At 45.9% G+C, this 16,953-nt stretch overlaps 1 protein-coding gene across 8 annotated transcripts in view; it reads left to right on the top strand.

Moving 5' to 3' along the window:
- The window catches only part of ndst2a (N-deacetylase/N-sulfotransferase (heparan glucosaminyl) 2a), a 538,132-nt gene that overhangs the window by 437,615 nt on the left and 83,564 nt on the right, over positions 1 to 16,953 (top strand). For all 8 annotated transcript variants that reach the window (XM_063070368.1, XM_063070370.1, XM_063070375.1 and 5 more), the window contains one exon: positions 2,528 to 3,875. In XM_063070368.1, coding sequence (XP_062926438.1) covers positions 2,892 to 3,875 — 984 coding nt within the window. In that variant the 5' untranslated portion in view covers positions 2,528 to 2,891. The remainder of the gene's footprint in view (positions 1 to 2,527; positions 3,876 to 16,953) is intronic.

Here is a 16,953-nt window from a genome sequence, read left to right as displayed (position 1 = left end):
TGCCTGATCCATTTTCCCTGTCTGCCCCAATATCCTGCCTCCTCCCTGTAACCATTCATACTCTGACTAATCAAGAATCCATCAACCTCTGCCAGTGACTTGGCCTCCAGAGCCACCTGTGGCAATGAATTCCATAGATTCACCACTCTGGCTAAATCAATTCCTCCTCGTATCTGTTTTAAAAGGACACCCCTCTATTCTGAGGCTATATCCTCTGGTCACGATAGGAAATTTAAATTGTGGCAAACGCCAGTTAATGTAAATGCCATTTAATATAAATTATACATACACAAAAACCTCCCCAGATTCTCTCACTTGGACGTACACTAGGTGAAGCTTTCAGCAACTGGTTAGCCTGCTGATCCACAAGTCTCTGAGATGGGGGAGAAAGTGAGAGTTCCTGTGAAACCCTCACAGTCAAAGGGGAATTTGTTGAAACAAAACAACAAATTTCATGCACTTGACTGTAAATCTGATTCTGAGAATGTGCACAGACAGTGCTGAGGCCAGATGTGATCCGGGCTGTGAGGCAGCGGCTCCATCAGCTCTGCTGCTGCTGGGGAGTGAGGGATGTTGGCTGTCGGGTGCCATGACTACTGAATGCCACTCCGTCTGAGTACAGCGGCAAGCAGCCAGCTGTCTGCGTTGCATTTCCTGCGATCTACGTTCCAGGTGCCCTCAGCACTGTGTGCACTGATGCATCCAGGGGCCTGCAGATGCGTAGGGCCGCCAAGTGACATGCGGGGGTGGATATCATTTTTGTAGGATAGGTTTGTGCAGAGCATAGTATTTTTGGGCAGAACTCTTGAAGAATGAGTGTGAATGAGGATGAGCAATGCGTTTGGCATGGTAGCGTAGGAGTTAACATAATGCTATTACAGCGCCAGAGTTAGTGAAAGGTACTTTAGAAATATGACCTTTCAGTGAATGGAAAAAAAAGAACTTCAAATAACTGCAGGAGAAAAGAGAGGAAGGTGAGCCCTCACACATCTGCATTCCGCATATCAGGTCACACTAATTGCTTCACAGCCAATGAAGCAACCACATGAAAGGCTGTGGCTTTTGCGTCGCTGGAATTTACAGCACCCTAATTATTCTTGGAATAAGTTGTTTCTGAGTAGTTTAAAAGATAGAGATTGTTATTTAGGGACATCTGCAAGACTCTTATAAGCACATGGATGATAGAAAAATAGAGGGCTATGTGGGAGGGAAGGTTAGATTGATCTTGGAGTGGGTTAAAGGGTCAGCACAGCATTGTGGGCTGAAGGGCCTGTACTGTGCTGTAGTGTTTGATGTTTGTGAAAACACAGTCATCAGTGCAAAGTTTGTGAAGTGCCAATTTGGCAGCAGACGAATTAGCACTGTTCAAGATTCAATTCAAGATTAAAGATAGTTTATTGTTATTCTTCTGTACTCAAGTGTAAAGGAGAATGAAATGATTGTTACTCTGGCTGCAATGCAGCATTAAAAAACACAATAAGCATAAAGAACCCAATTAAAAATAAAAATATCAGTATAAAAGCAACCCTATAAAACAGAGTACAAGTTGTGTACATAGATAAAGTGACACTAGGTGATGTGTATATAGTGGGGCAGGATTATTGGGTGGAGGTGTTGATCAACCTGACAGCTTGGGAGAAGTAATTGCAGTGTTACTGGTGCGAGTGAAGCTAAAAAAGTTGCAGGTTTGAGTCTCACTCGAGGACTTGATGCCTCGCGCAGTTGAGATTCAGATGGTGGAATAGAACAGGTGATTATCTTTAAACCCAAATCCTTACTGCCTGGTTCGCTGCAATTGTATCACCCCTGGATGCTTTCCACAGGTCAGGGACTATCTCAGTATCCTGTCCAACAGTCAGGCCAGCAGTGCCTGCAAGTGACCAGATTTGTTCTTCAATCCATGCCTGGGCACTGGGACCCCTCTGCACCCAAACCGGAAGGTGGGCCTTTGGGACCCCTCTGCACCCAAACCGGAAGGTGGGCCTTTGGGACCCCTCTGCACCCAAATGGGAAGGTGGGCCTTTGGGACCCCTCTGCACCCAAACCGGCAGGTGGGCCTTTGGGACCCCTCTGCACCCAAACCGGCAGGTGATGAGCCTTGTTAACAGTGATGACTTTCTCAGTGCTTGGTAGCACACACTCAACGTTTTAGGACCAGCTTCTTCCCCTCTGCCATCAGATTTCTGAATGGTCCATTAGCACTACCTCACTATTTTTTGCACTTTTTAAAATATTTCTCACTGTAACTTGTGGTAATTTTGAATGTGTTACACTGTACTGCTGCTGTAAAATAACAAATTTCTTGGATGGTGGAGGTCCTTAACGATGGTGACATTGATAACTAAGGACCCTCACCACCTAGGACATGTCCTTGCCCTTTTCGCATTGCTACCGTCAGGGAGTAGGTACAGGAGCCCCCCCACCCCCCATGACCACCCGTCTCCTCATTACACCCTCTCTTCCTTGTTTATGTGACCTTAAACTCCCCCACTAGGTATTTATCAGTGTTTTTCTTTGTGCATTGCAGGTTCCTGAAGCCTTTGGAGTAACCATCTGATGATCTCGTCTGGCCAGGAATTTGAGTGGTCATCTGTGTGGACAAGGCGACGGGGGAAAGGGGTATTTCTTCAACATGGCCAGGGCCAGCCGGTCGCTGTGACACCCAGTCTGGTGCCTGTGGGATTTTGAGCACAGAAGGGTGGGGCTTGGGGGGCGGTTGTTGACAGTGGACAGAGAGGGATGGGATTGTTTTGCCATGGTCACGTAGAATAAATGGCAGCTCATGAGGAGTGGCTTACTGCTTGTCGCTGCTGCTGGTCGTCCCCTCCTTTTCGCCAACCTCTCTCGGACGCTTTTCCCGTCAGCGAGCCTGGGACAGCCCCGTGCTCACCATGGTTAAGTTTTGGAAGTTTGTGCGGAACTTCCGGCAACTTGAGCTGCACCGGCTGATTGTGATGCTCATGGTTTTCAGCTTGGTCTCCATGTGCTTCCTGGCGTACTATGTGACCAACAGCCCCAAGATCAAGGAGGCTTTGCCTCTGCCCATCAGCGATTGCAACAGTCAACACAGAATGTCTCACCCCCCACGGCGTTACCTGCCCCCTCTGGACACATCCAGGACTGACCCCGTGGTTCTGATCTTTGCTGAAAGTATTTATTCTCAATTGATACAAGAGATTGTGACTATTTTGGAATCGAGCCGCTTTAAATACAGGACAGAGATAGCCCCAGGGAAAGGGGATGTGCCGACATTAACAGAGAAAGATAGGGGGCGTTTTGCCCTCATAGTGTATGAAAATATTCTGAAGTATGTGAATCTGGATGCCTGGAATAGGGAGTTGCTGGACAAATACTGCATAGAGTATGGTGTGGGAATTATTGCTTTCTTCAAAGCCAACGAGAACAGTTTGCTAAGCGCACAGCTCAAGGGATTCCCTCTGTTCCTGCACTCAAACCTTGGCCTGAAGGATTACCATGTCAACCCCAACGCGCCCCTGCTTTATGTCACTCGAGCCAACCAGGTGGAACAAGGCCCGTTGCCAGGCGACGACTGGACTATCTTCCAGTCCAACCACAGCACCTACGAGCCAGTGCTGCTGGCCAGTACGAAGTCAGCGGAGTACATTCCCCACCTGAACAGCCACAAGGCACTGCACGCCACGGTGGTCCAGGACCTGGGTTTGCACGACGGCATCCAGAGGGTCTTCTTTGGGAACACCCTGAACTTCTGGCTGCACAAGCTGATTTTCGTCGATGCGATCGCCTACCTCACCGGCAAGCGACTGTGTCTGTCCCTGGATCGCTACCTGTTGGTGGACATTGATGACATCTTTGTGGGGAAGGAAGGAACCAGGATGAAGGTGCTGGATGTTGAGGTAAGCAATCCAACCCGAGTTCATTAACATGGAAAATTGGTTAATTATCGGCACAGTAATGTAGTGGCTAGCATTTTGCTTGAAGCACCAGTGACCCATGTTCAATTCTGCCACGGTCTGTAAGGAGTTTGTACATTCTCCCTGTGACTGTGTGGGTTTCCTCTGGGTGCTCCTGATTCCTCCCACAGTTCAAAGACCTATGGGTTAGTCAGGGTTAGCAAATTGTGACTATGTTATGTTGATGCCGGAGGCCCTCGCAAACTCTCCTGAGCACATCCTGTGGCTGTGGCTGTGGATGCAAACGACATACTTGATGTTTCGATGTACATGTGACAAATAAAGCTAATCCCTTAATCACAAGTACTGAGGTGCAGTGAGAAACCTGCCTTGCTTATTGTTCATATAGATCAATCCTGTACAATGTTGCATCTAGGTAGAACAAGTAGAAAACAATGCAGGTTGAATCTTTGTTGATGTGAATCTTGGTTGGCATGGAGCAGATGGACAGAAGGGCCTGTTTTGTGTGCTGTATGACTCTGACTCTATTGCTCTCATTATGTGCCGTGTCATATGATATTGGCGATCATGGTGTTTCCATGACCATGATTGTTCTTGGTAATTTTTTTTCTACAGAAGTGATTTGCCATTGCCTTTTGGGCAGTGTCTTTACAGGATGGGTGACCCCAACCATTATCAGTACTCTTCAGAGATTGTCTGCCTGGCATCGGAGGTTGCATAACCAGGACTTGTGATATGCAGCAGCTGCTCAATGTGACCACCCACCACCTGCTCCCATGGCTTCACGTGACCCTGATCGTGTGTGTGGGGGGCGGGGGGCGGGGGAGAGTTGCTAAGTAGGTGCTACACCGTGCCCAGTGGTGACCCGCAGGCTCGCAAAGGGAAGGAGTGCCTTGTGTTTCCTTTCCACTCAAAGACATTGGTGTTTGTGTCACAGCCTGGTATAGGAACACCAATGCCTTTGAGTGGAAAATCCTCTGAAAGGTCGTGGATTTGGCCGAGTCAACCATGGGTAAAGCCCTCCCAACCATTAAGCACAGCTGCATGAAATACTGTCGTAGGAAAGCAGCATCCATCATCAAAGATCCTCACCACCCAGCCCATGTTCTTGATGCTGCCATCGGGTAGGTGGTACAAGAACCTCAGGACTTGCACCACCGGGTTCAGTAACAGTTACCATCTCTGCATTGAAGAAGAGAGGGGGTATGTTCAAGGGCGATGTGAGAGGCAAGTTTTTTAACTCCAAGGTGGATGCCTGGAATGTGCTGCCTGGTATGGTGGTAGAGGCAAATACATTTAGAGGCTTTTAAGAGATGTACATGGATGTAAGGAAGATGGAGTAATATGTACATGGTGTAGATAGGAGGAGTTAGTGTTTGGATGGTTTTGATTTACTTAGTTGGGATAGCACAACATTGTGGGCCAAATGGCCTGTTCCTGTGCTCTACTGTTCGATCTTCTGTATGACCATCAAGATTTTGATCTACACTCACTAGCCCATCCATTGAGATGTTCCCACAACCAATGACCTCACTCCAAGGACTCTTTACCTTGTTATTTCATGTTTTCATTATTGTTATTTATTTATATTTGCATTTGAATAGTATGTTGTCTTCTGCACCTTCATTGATCCTGTTATAGTTACTATTCTTTTGATTTGTTGAGCAGACAAAAAAATGAATCTTATATATGGTGACATGGATGTACTTTGATAATAAAATTAACTTTGAACTTTGTTGGAGACGTATCTCCACCCCGCCACCCAACTCTACCGTGCGCTAATATAGACGGAAGTCTTGTCACTTTTTCCCTACCCTTGCTATGTGACTCTGAACACTGGAGTTAGAATTGGTTTATCACTGTCACACACAATGAAAAGCTTGTCCTGCATACTGTTCATGCTGAATAATCCATTACAACCATGCATGGAGGTAAATAAGAGTGCAGATAAAATGTACCAGCTACAGAGAAAATGCAGTGCAGGTAAGCTGCAAGGCCATGACAAGTTATATTGCAATGTCAAGAGCCAGTCTTGTAGTGGGTGACTGTTCAATGGTCACAACAGCAAGGCAGAAACTGTGCAACACACAGAAATTGTTTGAGGGAACTCGGCAGGTCAGGCAGCATCTATGAAGGTGAATAAACAGCCCACGTTTCTTGCCAAGACCCTTCATCAGAGGCGGAAAGAAAGCGTAGGCAGCTGTCCAAGTCCCAGTGCAGAGGGCCCCTATTCTCTGTGGGTTTCGGCCTGGGCTGATAAAGCTTATGATTCAATCCAGCTGCTGCTCATCAGAGTTGGTGGGGAGTGGGGCTCTGTTGTTTGGGGCATGTGACTGTCTAGACCCATGGTGGGTGTGGTGGATTTTTGGGTGTCTGTTGGACTTGGTGATGATAACGAACAAAAGAGGTGGACGTTGCTTGGGGTAGGGTAGCACCTGTCTAACGGTTCCAAGTTGTTTCCCATGCCCTGACGACCCCTGTCTGGGGCAGGAGGCAATCTTTGATTCTGTTGGCTACATTGCTGAGCCAGTGAGAATTGTAGACAGAATTCATGGAAGGGAGGCTGGTTACTATGATGTGCTGAGCTATGTATTTTAATTGGTTCAGCACAACAGAATGGGCCAAGACCTTGTACAATCTTACTTTGTCTGACGAAGTCAGAGAGCATAGAAAGCCCTTTGGTCCATCTTGCCTCTACCAGCCTTTTGAATTGGTTACTCAATTGGGTGGCAGGGTGCAAATACATCTCTACTAAAGGAGAGGAAGGTGCTCCTTCCCTCTGCTAGCATGCAGGTCACCCTTGCTTAACTCCTCCCACCCCAATGAAGGTCATGCGAAGCCATGGGAGCAGTGGTGGGTGACGGTATGAGCAGCTGGTGCATATCAGAATTCCTGGTTATGCGATCACTGATGCCAGGCAGACAATCTCTGAAGGGTATTGATAATGGCTGGAGTCTTCCGTCTTGTAAAGACGCTGCCCTGAAGAAGGCAATGGCAAATCACTACCATTGAAAAATTTGCCAAGAACAATGATGGTCACTGTGATTGGCCACATCATACAACATGGCTCATAATGATGATGTCATATGACATGGCACAAATGATGACGACCCAATTAGGGTTTCTATCCCCAGAGCCTGCACCTTTAAATGTCTTGGATTCAGTCTCTGATTCAGTCCCCACACCAGCTCTCAACAGAGCTTTAAGAAAAATTTTCATTTAAATCCAAGTGATTTATAAATATTTTAGTAGAATAGCACTGCTATTGCAGCTCAGAGTGTGCCAGAGTTCAGAGTTGTCTGTGAGAAGTTTGTACTTCCTCCCTGTAGGTTTCCTCTGGGTATTCTGGTTTCCTCCCACATTCCAAAGATGTATCAGTTAGGTTAATTGGTCATTGTAAATGGTCCTGTGATTATGCCAGTGTTAAGTAGGTGGGTTGCTGGGTTTGGCTGGAAGGGCCTGTTTTGTGCTGTATCTAAAAGAATACTGGTTCCTATTTCTGTGGGATAATGTTATTTAATTTGAAAGGCAAATTCTGAATAGATTAAACAAAAATCTTATAGATAGTTACATGGTAAAGATATTACTGAGACAATTTTTCCAAGACATTTGGTTAATAAATGTGGTTAATTTGGTTAATAATTTGGTATTAGAAACTATTACAGACACGGCTCTATATTTAGTCAAAGTTGGTTTAGGCCGTATTTCCCTTGCCATATTATTTGGAAACTGCATTTTTTTTTTGTTAAATTAACAGGGGAAATTGGGAGTGAAAATCTATCAGGAAGAGAAAATCCAAGCATTTACCTTAGAGTTTTGTGTACCGATTCATGAGGTGTGGACATGTCTGGCAGGCTCAATATTTAATGTCTTCAACAAAGTGACACAGTACTTCAGTCCTTGTGCAATTGGTTTGGTGCTCGAATATTTCAAAGGACAGTTAATAATCAACCAAGTTACATGTTCACCTCTCCATAGCTTCTGTGTACTCTGTGGCCACTTCATGGTCTTCTGCTGCTGTAGCTCATCCTCTTCAAGGTTTGACGTGTTGTGCCTTCAGAGATGCTGTTCTGCACACCACTGTTGTAACATGGTTATTTGAGTTACTGTCAGCCTGAACCAGTCTGGCCATTCTCCTCTGACCTCTCTCTTTAACAAGACATTTTTGCCCACAGAACTGCCACTCACTGGATGTTTCTCACATCATTCTGTGTAAACTCTGGAGACTGTTTTACATGAAAATCCCAGTTTCTGAGATATTCAAACCACCCCGTCTGGCACCAGCAATCCTTCCACAGTCACAGTTACTTGGATCACATTTCTTCCCCATTCTGATATCTGGTCTGAGCAACAACTGAACCTCTTGACCATGTCTGTATGCTTTTGTGTATTGAGATGCTGCCACATGATTGGCTGATTATCTAATGGGCAGGTGTACAGGTGAACCTAATAAAGTATATACTGTGAGTGTGTACTTCTCACAGCCTCAGTAAAGCTACCTGGTCGCATCGTAGCTCGTTATGGCAACTGCTGTACCGTGACGACATGAAACTGCAGAGTTGCGGACACAGCTCAGCACGCCACAGGAGCCAGCCTCTCCTCCATGAGCAGTTCTCACTTCCTGCTCTTAGTTCACAGCCATACAGATAGCTGCTTGTAGCTGTCAGGTGAGAGGGGGAAAGGTTCAGGGAGATGGGTGGGTAAGTGTTTTTTTTATATACTGAGAGTGGTGGGTGTCTGGAACATGGATGGTAGCAGAAGCAGATTCAACCGTGTAATTTAATAGGCTTTTAGAGAGATGTGTGAATATGCAGGGGATAGTGGGAAGTGGATCACGTGCAGGCAGAAGGGATTTAATTTAATTTGGCATTGTGTTCAGCACTGACATTGTGGGCCGAAGCGCTTGTTTCTGCCCTGTTTTTCCACGGTCTGCTCTTCTCTCCTATCAGGTTCGTCCTCCTTCAGCCCTTTATCTTTTCCACCAATCACCTCTCAGCTTTCTAAGTCATCTCTCCCCCCCCCCACCTACCCACCTTCCCACTCACCTGGTCTCACCTATCACCTGCCATATTCTTTCTTTTCCCTCCCCCCCCCCCATCTTGTTCTTGCTTCCTCCCCCTTTCTTTCCAGTTGGTCCTGTTACATGTTCTAATGTTTTGTTCTTTGTGCACTGCAGTATTCCATTGTTTCTCCTGTAAAGACGTGCAGATTTCTGGCGATTATATGTGCTGAGGTAGCCAGTGGCTGAATGGAACTTATTGAGAGATCAAGGTACTGAGGGCTTAGCACTCTTAGTCCGGTGGCTGGAGGCGATTTGATATCGAGATCCTGTACTGCTGGTGTGAGAGTTTTGTCCCAAGTTAGTGTTGAGCATTCCAGCAGCTCTGAAGAGGAATAGTTATGCTCCCCCACACCTGCTTCCTGCAACTTTCCTACAGTCAAACCTGAGCCCACTGGAGGAACATTTTATGAACTTGCATTTTAGGAGCAATTAAATGATATTAGACCTATCAACTGTTGTTGTCATAGACCAAAATCTTGGCTGAATCTCACTCATAGCTCCATGTCCTCATTCGAACAGTTTCTTTTAATTCCAATTGCCCCAAACTCTACCAATCTCCATCGTGAAAGAACAGAGAATATCACAGCAAGGTACAGGCACACAATCATGTACCGACCTTTTAACCTACTCTAAGATCAATCTAACTCTTACCAATTTGTCCTCATTCGGAACGCTGCTGAGACTTCTAACTAAAGCTAGGATGAGGGAGCATATCTTTACTCAAATGGATGAAGGAAGAGATCAGAAGAATGAGGGGGATCTCATTGAAACCTATCGAACATTGAAAGGCCTAGATAAAGTGGATGTGGAGAGGATGTTTCCTATAATGGGACAGTCTAGACCAGGGAGCACAACCTCAGAATAGAGGGATATCGCTTTAGAACAGAGAAGAGGAATTTCTTTAGCCAGAGGGTGGTGAATCTGTGGAATTCACTGCCACAGGCAGCTGTGGAGACAAAGTGACAGTGTATTTAAAGTGGCAGTTCTTGATTAGTTGGGACATCAAAGGTCACGGGAAGAAGACAGGAGAATGGGGTTGAGAGGAAAAATAAATCAGCTGTGATGGAATGGTGGAGCAGACTTGATGGGCCAAATAGCCTAATTCTGTTGCTATGATTTAGGCCTGAAGGAATGCATCCCTGGTGGATAGAGATGTCTTCAATTTGAATTATTTCCTGACTTGCTGAACGTTTCCAGCATTCCTGTTTTTTTTTCGGCACTTCAGATTTCTGACATTTCAGTTTATTTTGAAGTGTGTGTGGCTTTGTCTGGGGTGATGCTGGCCTTGAGAGTTGTTAGACCTGCTGTCATCTGGTACTTGTGGAGTATTCCATCATTCCCCTGACATTAGATGCTGACCTTGTCTGGATCACTCATATCCAGCTAATGAATTGAACAAAGTAGTAGGAAGGTTAACCCTAGCTTCCTCTCCAGTATCAAACAATATGCAAGGAGTACGTATTTTTAAGTATCATCATGGCTCTTTTCATGGACTTGGCTGTTGACAAATGTAGTGTCATGTTTCTAGCGATGAATGCTCCATGTAAAGGGACTTCAAGGTCCTGAGGGCAATGTGGAAAATCACATTTATTTGGTAGAGGAGTGGGATCCAGTGTGGCCGACTGCTGTTGCCAATCCTCTTCACAGTTTGATGTATTGTGTGTTCAGAGATGCGCTTCTGCACACCACTGTTGTAATGTGTGGTTATCTGAGTTACTGTTGCCTTCCTCTCAGCTTGAACCAACCTGGCAATTCTCTGCAGACCTCTCATTGACGAGGCATCCCCCCCCTCCCGCCACAGAGCTGCAGCTCATTGGATGGTTTTTGTTTCTCACACCATTCTCTGTTACTTTAGAGACTGTTGTGTTTGAAAATCCCAGGAGTTCAGCAATTTCTGAGATACTCCTACACCCTGTCTGTCTGCCTGTCTGTCTATTTCTTTTAGAGAAAATTGTTACAATTTTACAAGATACTTGAGCCTTTAACCACTGGTAATAGCTGAGAGATTTAGACTTTATGAAAGGAACCAGGCAAAAGATGAAAGCCTTTCTGAATACATTACAGAACTGTGCAAATGTTCCCAGTACTGTGACTTTAGAGATGGACTTTCTGATACATTAAGGGGCAGGCTTGTACATGGCATGCATAGTCAGAGCACTCAAATGAGATTACTGGTAGAAAGAAAACCATAGAAAGGGCATTGACCATTGCAAGATTGTTAAAGACGGCAGCAAAGGATGCAGCAGAACTACAGAGAAGGTTAGAATGTGAAATGCACAAAATGTTCCTGAGTGGTGCAAAAAAAGCTAAAAATGTTATCGCTGTGGGAAATCCTCCCATGATGCAAATGACTAGTTCAAAGAAAAAGTCTGCAGAAAGTGTCACAGACAAAGTCACATAAAGAGTGTGCAAAGCAAACAAAAGGAACAACAGAGTGAGAAGTCCCAAACACAAAGCTAAGCAAATGCATAAAGTTAGTGAATGTAAAACAGAATCAGACAACACAGAGTGTGACAAATGTGAACTGTCATGCCTACAACTGCATAGTATAACTGAAGCAAATCACAAAATCATCTGGGTCACAATAGATGTGTCCAGTGTAAAGGTGAAAATGGAACTGGATACAGGGTCAGCTTGATCCATAATTCCAGAGGCTGACTACAATAGACTGTTTTCTAAGATAACATTAGAGAAGACCTCAGTGATGCTAAAGATGTACACAGATGAAAGTGTGTCTTCCAAAGGCAAATTGGAAGTAAGTGTGACTTATGGAGGCCAAACACAACAGTCAGAGCTTTATGTATTGAAAAGAGGAGGGCCAGAACTTTTCGGACGTGAATGGTTGAGTAAAATACAACTTTCTGGCACTTAATCAAAGCTCTCAGTGTGGTATCAACACCACGACTGCCCAGATGGTAGCACTAACCAGAGACTTGATGCTAATGAGGAAGTGTTTGAGAAGGGGATTGGTAAATTCAAAGACGTGAAGGCCAGAATTGAACTGGATGAAACAGCAACACCAAGTTTCCATAAAGAACGTCCAGTGCCTTGCGCACTACATCCTAAAGAGAATGCTGAACTTCAGAACTTGGAGGCACCTGGAACTCTCCCCAAGGTTGAGTGGAGTGACTGGCCCGTCCATTGTCCCGGTGATCAAGAACCGGAAGGCTGGAGTCATTTGCATATGTGGGGATTTCAAGGTGAACATCAACCTGATGCTGTGTACTGTGCAGTATCCCCTGCCACGAATAGAAGGCACTTTTGCATCTTTGGCAGGCTGGGAGAGGTTTTCAAAGATTGACTTGTCACAAGCCTATCTGCAAATGGAGATTTGAGGAGTCGAGCAGGAAGTTCCTCACAATCAACACTCACGAGTATTCCTCCAGTATAATCATTCATGGAAATTGAAAGCCGCGCATGCACACGCCCGTGTGATGGAGGAACTCTACAGGTCATGCAGAGCCTATGGAGAGGGTAAACAGTCAACATTTTGGGCTGAGATCCTTCAGGACTGAGTAGGAAGGGGGAAGGGTAACAAGACTAGCTGGAAGGTGATAGGTGAAGTGACGTAGGTGGGAAACGTCAAGGGCTGGAGAGGAAGGAATCTGGTTGGGGAGCAGAATGGACCATAGGAGAAGTGGAAGGAGGAAGTGTAAAACGTTACATACTGTGCCTTAGTACCACCCAGTTTTTCACCTGTCTTTACTGTGTCCTGTCAACAGCTCATTTTAATCGATGGCAGAATATAGTATTAATGGTAAGACTCTTGGCAGTGTGGAAGATCAGTGGGATCTTGGGGTCAGAGTCCATAGGACACTCAAAGCTGCACAAGTTGACTGTTAAGAAGGCATACGGTGTATTGGCCTTAATTAACCATGGGATTGAGTTCAGGAGCCAGGAGGTAATGTTATAGCTATATAGGACCCTGGGCAGACCCCACTTGGAGTACTGTGCTCAGTTCTGGTCACCTCACTACAGGAAGGATGTGGAAACCATAGAACGGGTGCAGAGGAGATTTACAAGGATGTTGCCTGGATTGGGGAGCATGCCTTATGGAAACAGGTTGAGTGAACGTGGCCTTTCTTCCTTGGAGCAACGGAGGATGAGAGGTGACCTGATAGAGGTGTATATGATGATGAGAGGCATTGATCATGTGGATAGTCAGAGGCTTTTTCCCCAGGGCTGAAATGGCTAGCACGAGTTGCACAGTTTTAAGGTGCATGGAAGTAGGTGCAGAGGAGATGTTAGGGGTAAGTTTTTTACACAGACAGTGGTGAGTGCGTGGAATGAGCTACCAGCGACAGTGGTGGAGGCGGATACAATAGGATCTTTTAAGAGACTCCTGGACAGGTACATAGAAATAGAGGCTATGGGTAACTCTTGGTAATTTCTAAAATAAGTACACGTTCGGCACAGCTTTGTGGGGCGAAGGGTCTGTATTGTGTATGTTTTCTATGTTATAATCGGGAAAAGCAATGAATCAAGTTCTCTTCTTTTTTCAACAGTGTTTCTTCAGCACACAGTGTGCACTCAGTGGCTACAAAGGGCAGTAACTGGAATTAAATGGGATTGAATATCAGAGTTATTCTGGAGAAACCTGGGCAGGTTTTAAATTTGGAGGTGGACGCATAATAAAAAGTTTCTTTTCTTGGGTGTAGTCCCACAAGGAGATGGTGAGGGTGATGTGATTCTGAAATGGGAACCTTGCATGTCAAGAAATTTGCGATGGGTCACAGCATCTGTGCAGAGAAATGTTTCCGCTGGGGAGCTTCTGAATTGGTTTCTCTCTTTCCCCCCCCCCCCAAGAGAGTAAATGTCAAGTACCAGAGGATATGGTTTTAAGGTGAGAGGGAGAAAGTTCAAAGGTCCAACTTAATGTCAGAAATGTATACAATATACATCCTGAAATGCATTTTCTTTGCAAACATCCACAAAAACAGAGAAGTGCCTCAAAGAATGAAGGACAGATAAACGTAAGAACCCCAAAGTACCCCCCAGCTCCCCTCCCTCCCGTGCTTAAGCGGTAGCGAACAACAATCCCCCCTCCCCCCACCGGCAAAGAAAAGCAAGCATTGTCACGGCCACCGAGCACGCAAGCGTGAGCAAAGCAATAGGAAAGACACAGACTTGCAGTTACCCCAAAGACTTCATGTTTCAGCCGGCCTTCGACATCCCACAGATTCTTTCTCTCCCTGATGAGGGAGAAATAGGTGCTTCCTTTTTCCCAGCGAGCGAGGAGACATAACAAATAACTCACTGGTTTACGATGTTAAAAGTCTGTTACGTCACTTTTTTTTGAGCTCTGTGCCAGAAGATTGCAAAGATCTCGGGTCTTCGGTCCCACAGCAGATATCCAGACTCCCCCAACAGCACGCAGGTCTCCCGCCGTGATATTGACCCCTTGACCCACCCATCTCCAAAGCCCTGAGATCTTAGGCTTCCGAATTCGAGCCGGCCTCTTAGGCTGAACCTTTGGCCGTTGTTTGGCACGCCAGTCCTGAAACCCCGAGAACGGCTCCCATTCCCGCAAAGAACCGAAGTCAGCGTGTAACTCCAGGTCAGGGTCTTCAAAAGAACCCTGAAAGGGAAAAATAAAGATATTAAGATGGAAATAGAGCTGATCTGAAGATGCAAGCAAAGGAGTCGCCATTTAGCGCCATCTTAACTTCGCTCCGCCTCCCCGAAGGGCATTTACAAAGACAGTAACATGCACCAATCGCTGGAGGAGCTCAGCAGGTCAGGCAGCGTCTATGGAGAGGAATGAGCAGTGTTTCAGGCTGAGGCTCTTCATCAGTTCTGACTCTTTATTCCTGTCAAATTTCTCCTTTTTCAGCTCTTTACCTCTAACACCTGTCATCTCCCAGTTTCTCACTTCATCTCTCCCCCACCCACCTCCCCACTTACCTGGTCTCACCCATCACCTGCCAGCTTGTACTCCTTGCCTCCTCCCACCTTCTTATTCTGGCTTCTTCCCCCTTCCTTTCCCATCCTGATGAAGGGTCTCATCCCAAAACGTTGACTGTAGATGCTGCCTGACCTGGTGAGCTCCCCCCAGCAATTTGTGTGTGTTACACTGGATTTGCAGCGTCTGCAGAATCTCTTGTGTTTGTGCTCACAGGGTGATGTTCCTTTTGCATGGAGAATGGTGGGCATCTGGAAAGGGCTGTTGGGGGCGTGGTAGAAGCAGATACACTATGTTACAGATGATCTTTAAGAGGCATTTGGCCAGACTCTGGAACAGGCAGGGAATGGACTGATATGGAACAGATTTGAAGTTGAAATTGGTACTGTAATTGGCACAGATGAGTGGAAGGGCCTGTTCCTGTTCCTGTATTGTTCCATGCTGGAGATAAGCAACTACTTCATAACAGCATTGCCCAGTAACAGGAAACTGAAATGCAGGTTGGAAAGGGTTAAGCCGCCACAGACACGACTGCAGAGCACCATGAGGCTGGCTTCTTGGAGATGGAAGTGACAGTGAACTGAAACCTGATGTGCCGCTGATAAATGACTTGCCGCAGCAGTTTACATCTGCCTGATGCATCACCCATCATTCCATTCAAACGGCTCTCCGTCCTGCTGATTAATATGGACACGGGTCAAGCCTGAGGTGAAGACGCCCAGCTTCATTTTTGCTGATAGCAGGGAGCGAAATGGGAGGGTGTGAAGGGAACGGAGTGTTAGAGATTGAACAGCAGGTACCCAAAACAATTGAGTCGTATCTATATCTTCCAAGAGCTTTCCAATCAGACAAATTACTGTTTTTGATTACTGAGATGAGTAGTTAACGTTTGGGCACCACAGTATGATACTTTTGGGGTGGCATGGTGGCGCAGTGGCTAGCACAACGCTTTACAGCATCAGTGACCCAGGTTCAATTCCCACCGCTGTCTGTAAGGAGTTTGTACCTTCTCCCCGCGACCACGTGGGTTTCCTCCGGGTGCTCCGGTTTCCTCACATGGTCCAAAGGCATACCAGTTAGTACGTTAATTGGTCATTGTAAATTGTCCTGGAATTAAGCTAGGGTTAAATTGGGGGATTGCTAGGCGGTGTGGCTCAAAAGACTGGAAGGGCCTGTTTCACGTATCTCAATAAAATGAAATTAAAGCTTGAGGTGTTCTGGAGTTCACAGTTCAATTCTGGAGCTTTCTCAGCCCATCCTCCCCATCCAATGTGTGGGTTTTCTCCGCTTTCCTCCCACAGTCGAAAGGCGTACCAGTTAGTAGGTCAACTGGTCGTTGTAAATTGCCCTGTGATTAGGTTAGGGTTAAATGGGGTTATGGAGTTGCTGGGACAGCATGGCTCGATGGGAAGGAAGGGCTTACCCCTTGCTGTATCACTAAATAAAACAAACAAATAAAGTGTGTAGCCAACATGTAGATGGTAAAGGCTGAACCATGATCTGTTTGTTCATCACATTTGGACATCACTCTCAATGTGCAACAGTATAATTCTGCTCCTGTTTTATCAACTTATAGTCCTGCAACTTAGAAACAGACCCTTTGGCCCATCTATTCTTTGCTGAACTATTCTCTGCCTCGTCCCGTACCTTGGCCCTCCATACTCCTCCCATACGTGTACCTGTCCAAGTGTGTCTCACATGCTGAAAGCAAGTCAGCTTCCACCACATCTGCTGGCAGCTCATTCCACACTCTCACCACCCTCCCGGTGAAGAAGTTCCCCCTCCTTTTCCCTTTAAACATTTCATCTTTGACCCATAACCTGTGACCTCTAGTTCTAGTCCCACCCAACCTCAGTGGAAAAGGCCTGCTTGCATTTAGCCTATCTCTACCCCTCTTAATTTTGCAGACATTTATCAAATCTCCTCTCAATCGTCTATGTTCTAAGGAATACAGTCCTAACCTATTCAATCTCTCTTTGTAACTCAGGTTCTCCAGTCCCAGACACATCCTGTAAATTTCCTCTGCACTCTTTCAATCTTACTGATATCTTTTCTGTAGGTAGGTGACCAGAATGGCACCCAATAGTCCAAATTAG

Source organism: Mobula hypostoma, chromosome 18, assembly GCF_963921235.1.
Source record: "Mobula hypostoma chromosome 18, sMobHyp1.1, whole genome shotgun sequence".
Lineage (NCBI taxonomy): Eukaryota > Metazoa > Chordata > Chondrichthyes > Myliobatiformes > Myliobatidae > Mobula > Mobula hypostoma.
The sequence above is the reverse complement of the archived record's forward strand: the minus strand, read 5'-3'. Positions and strand labels throughout refer to the sequence as shown.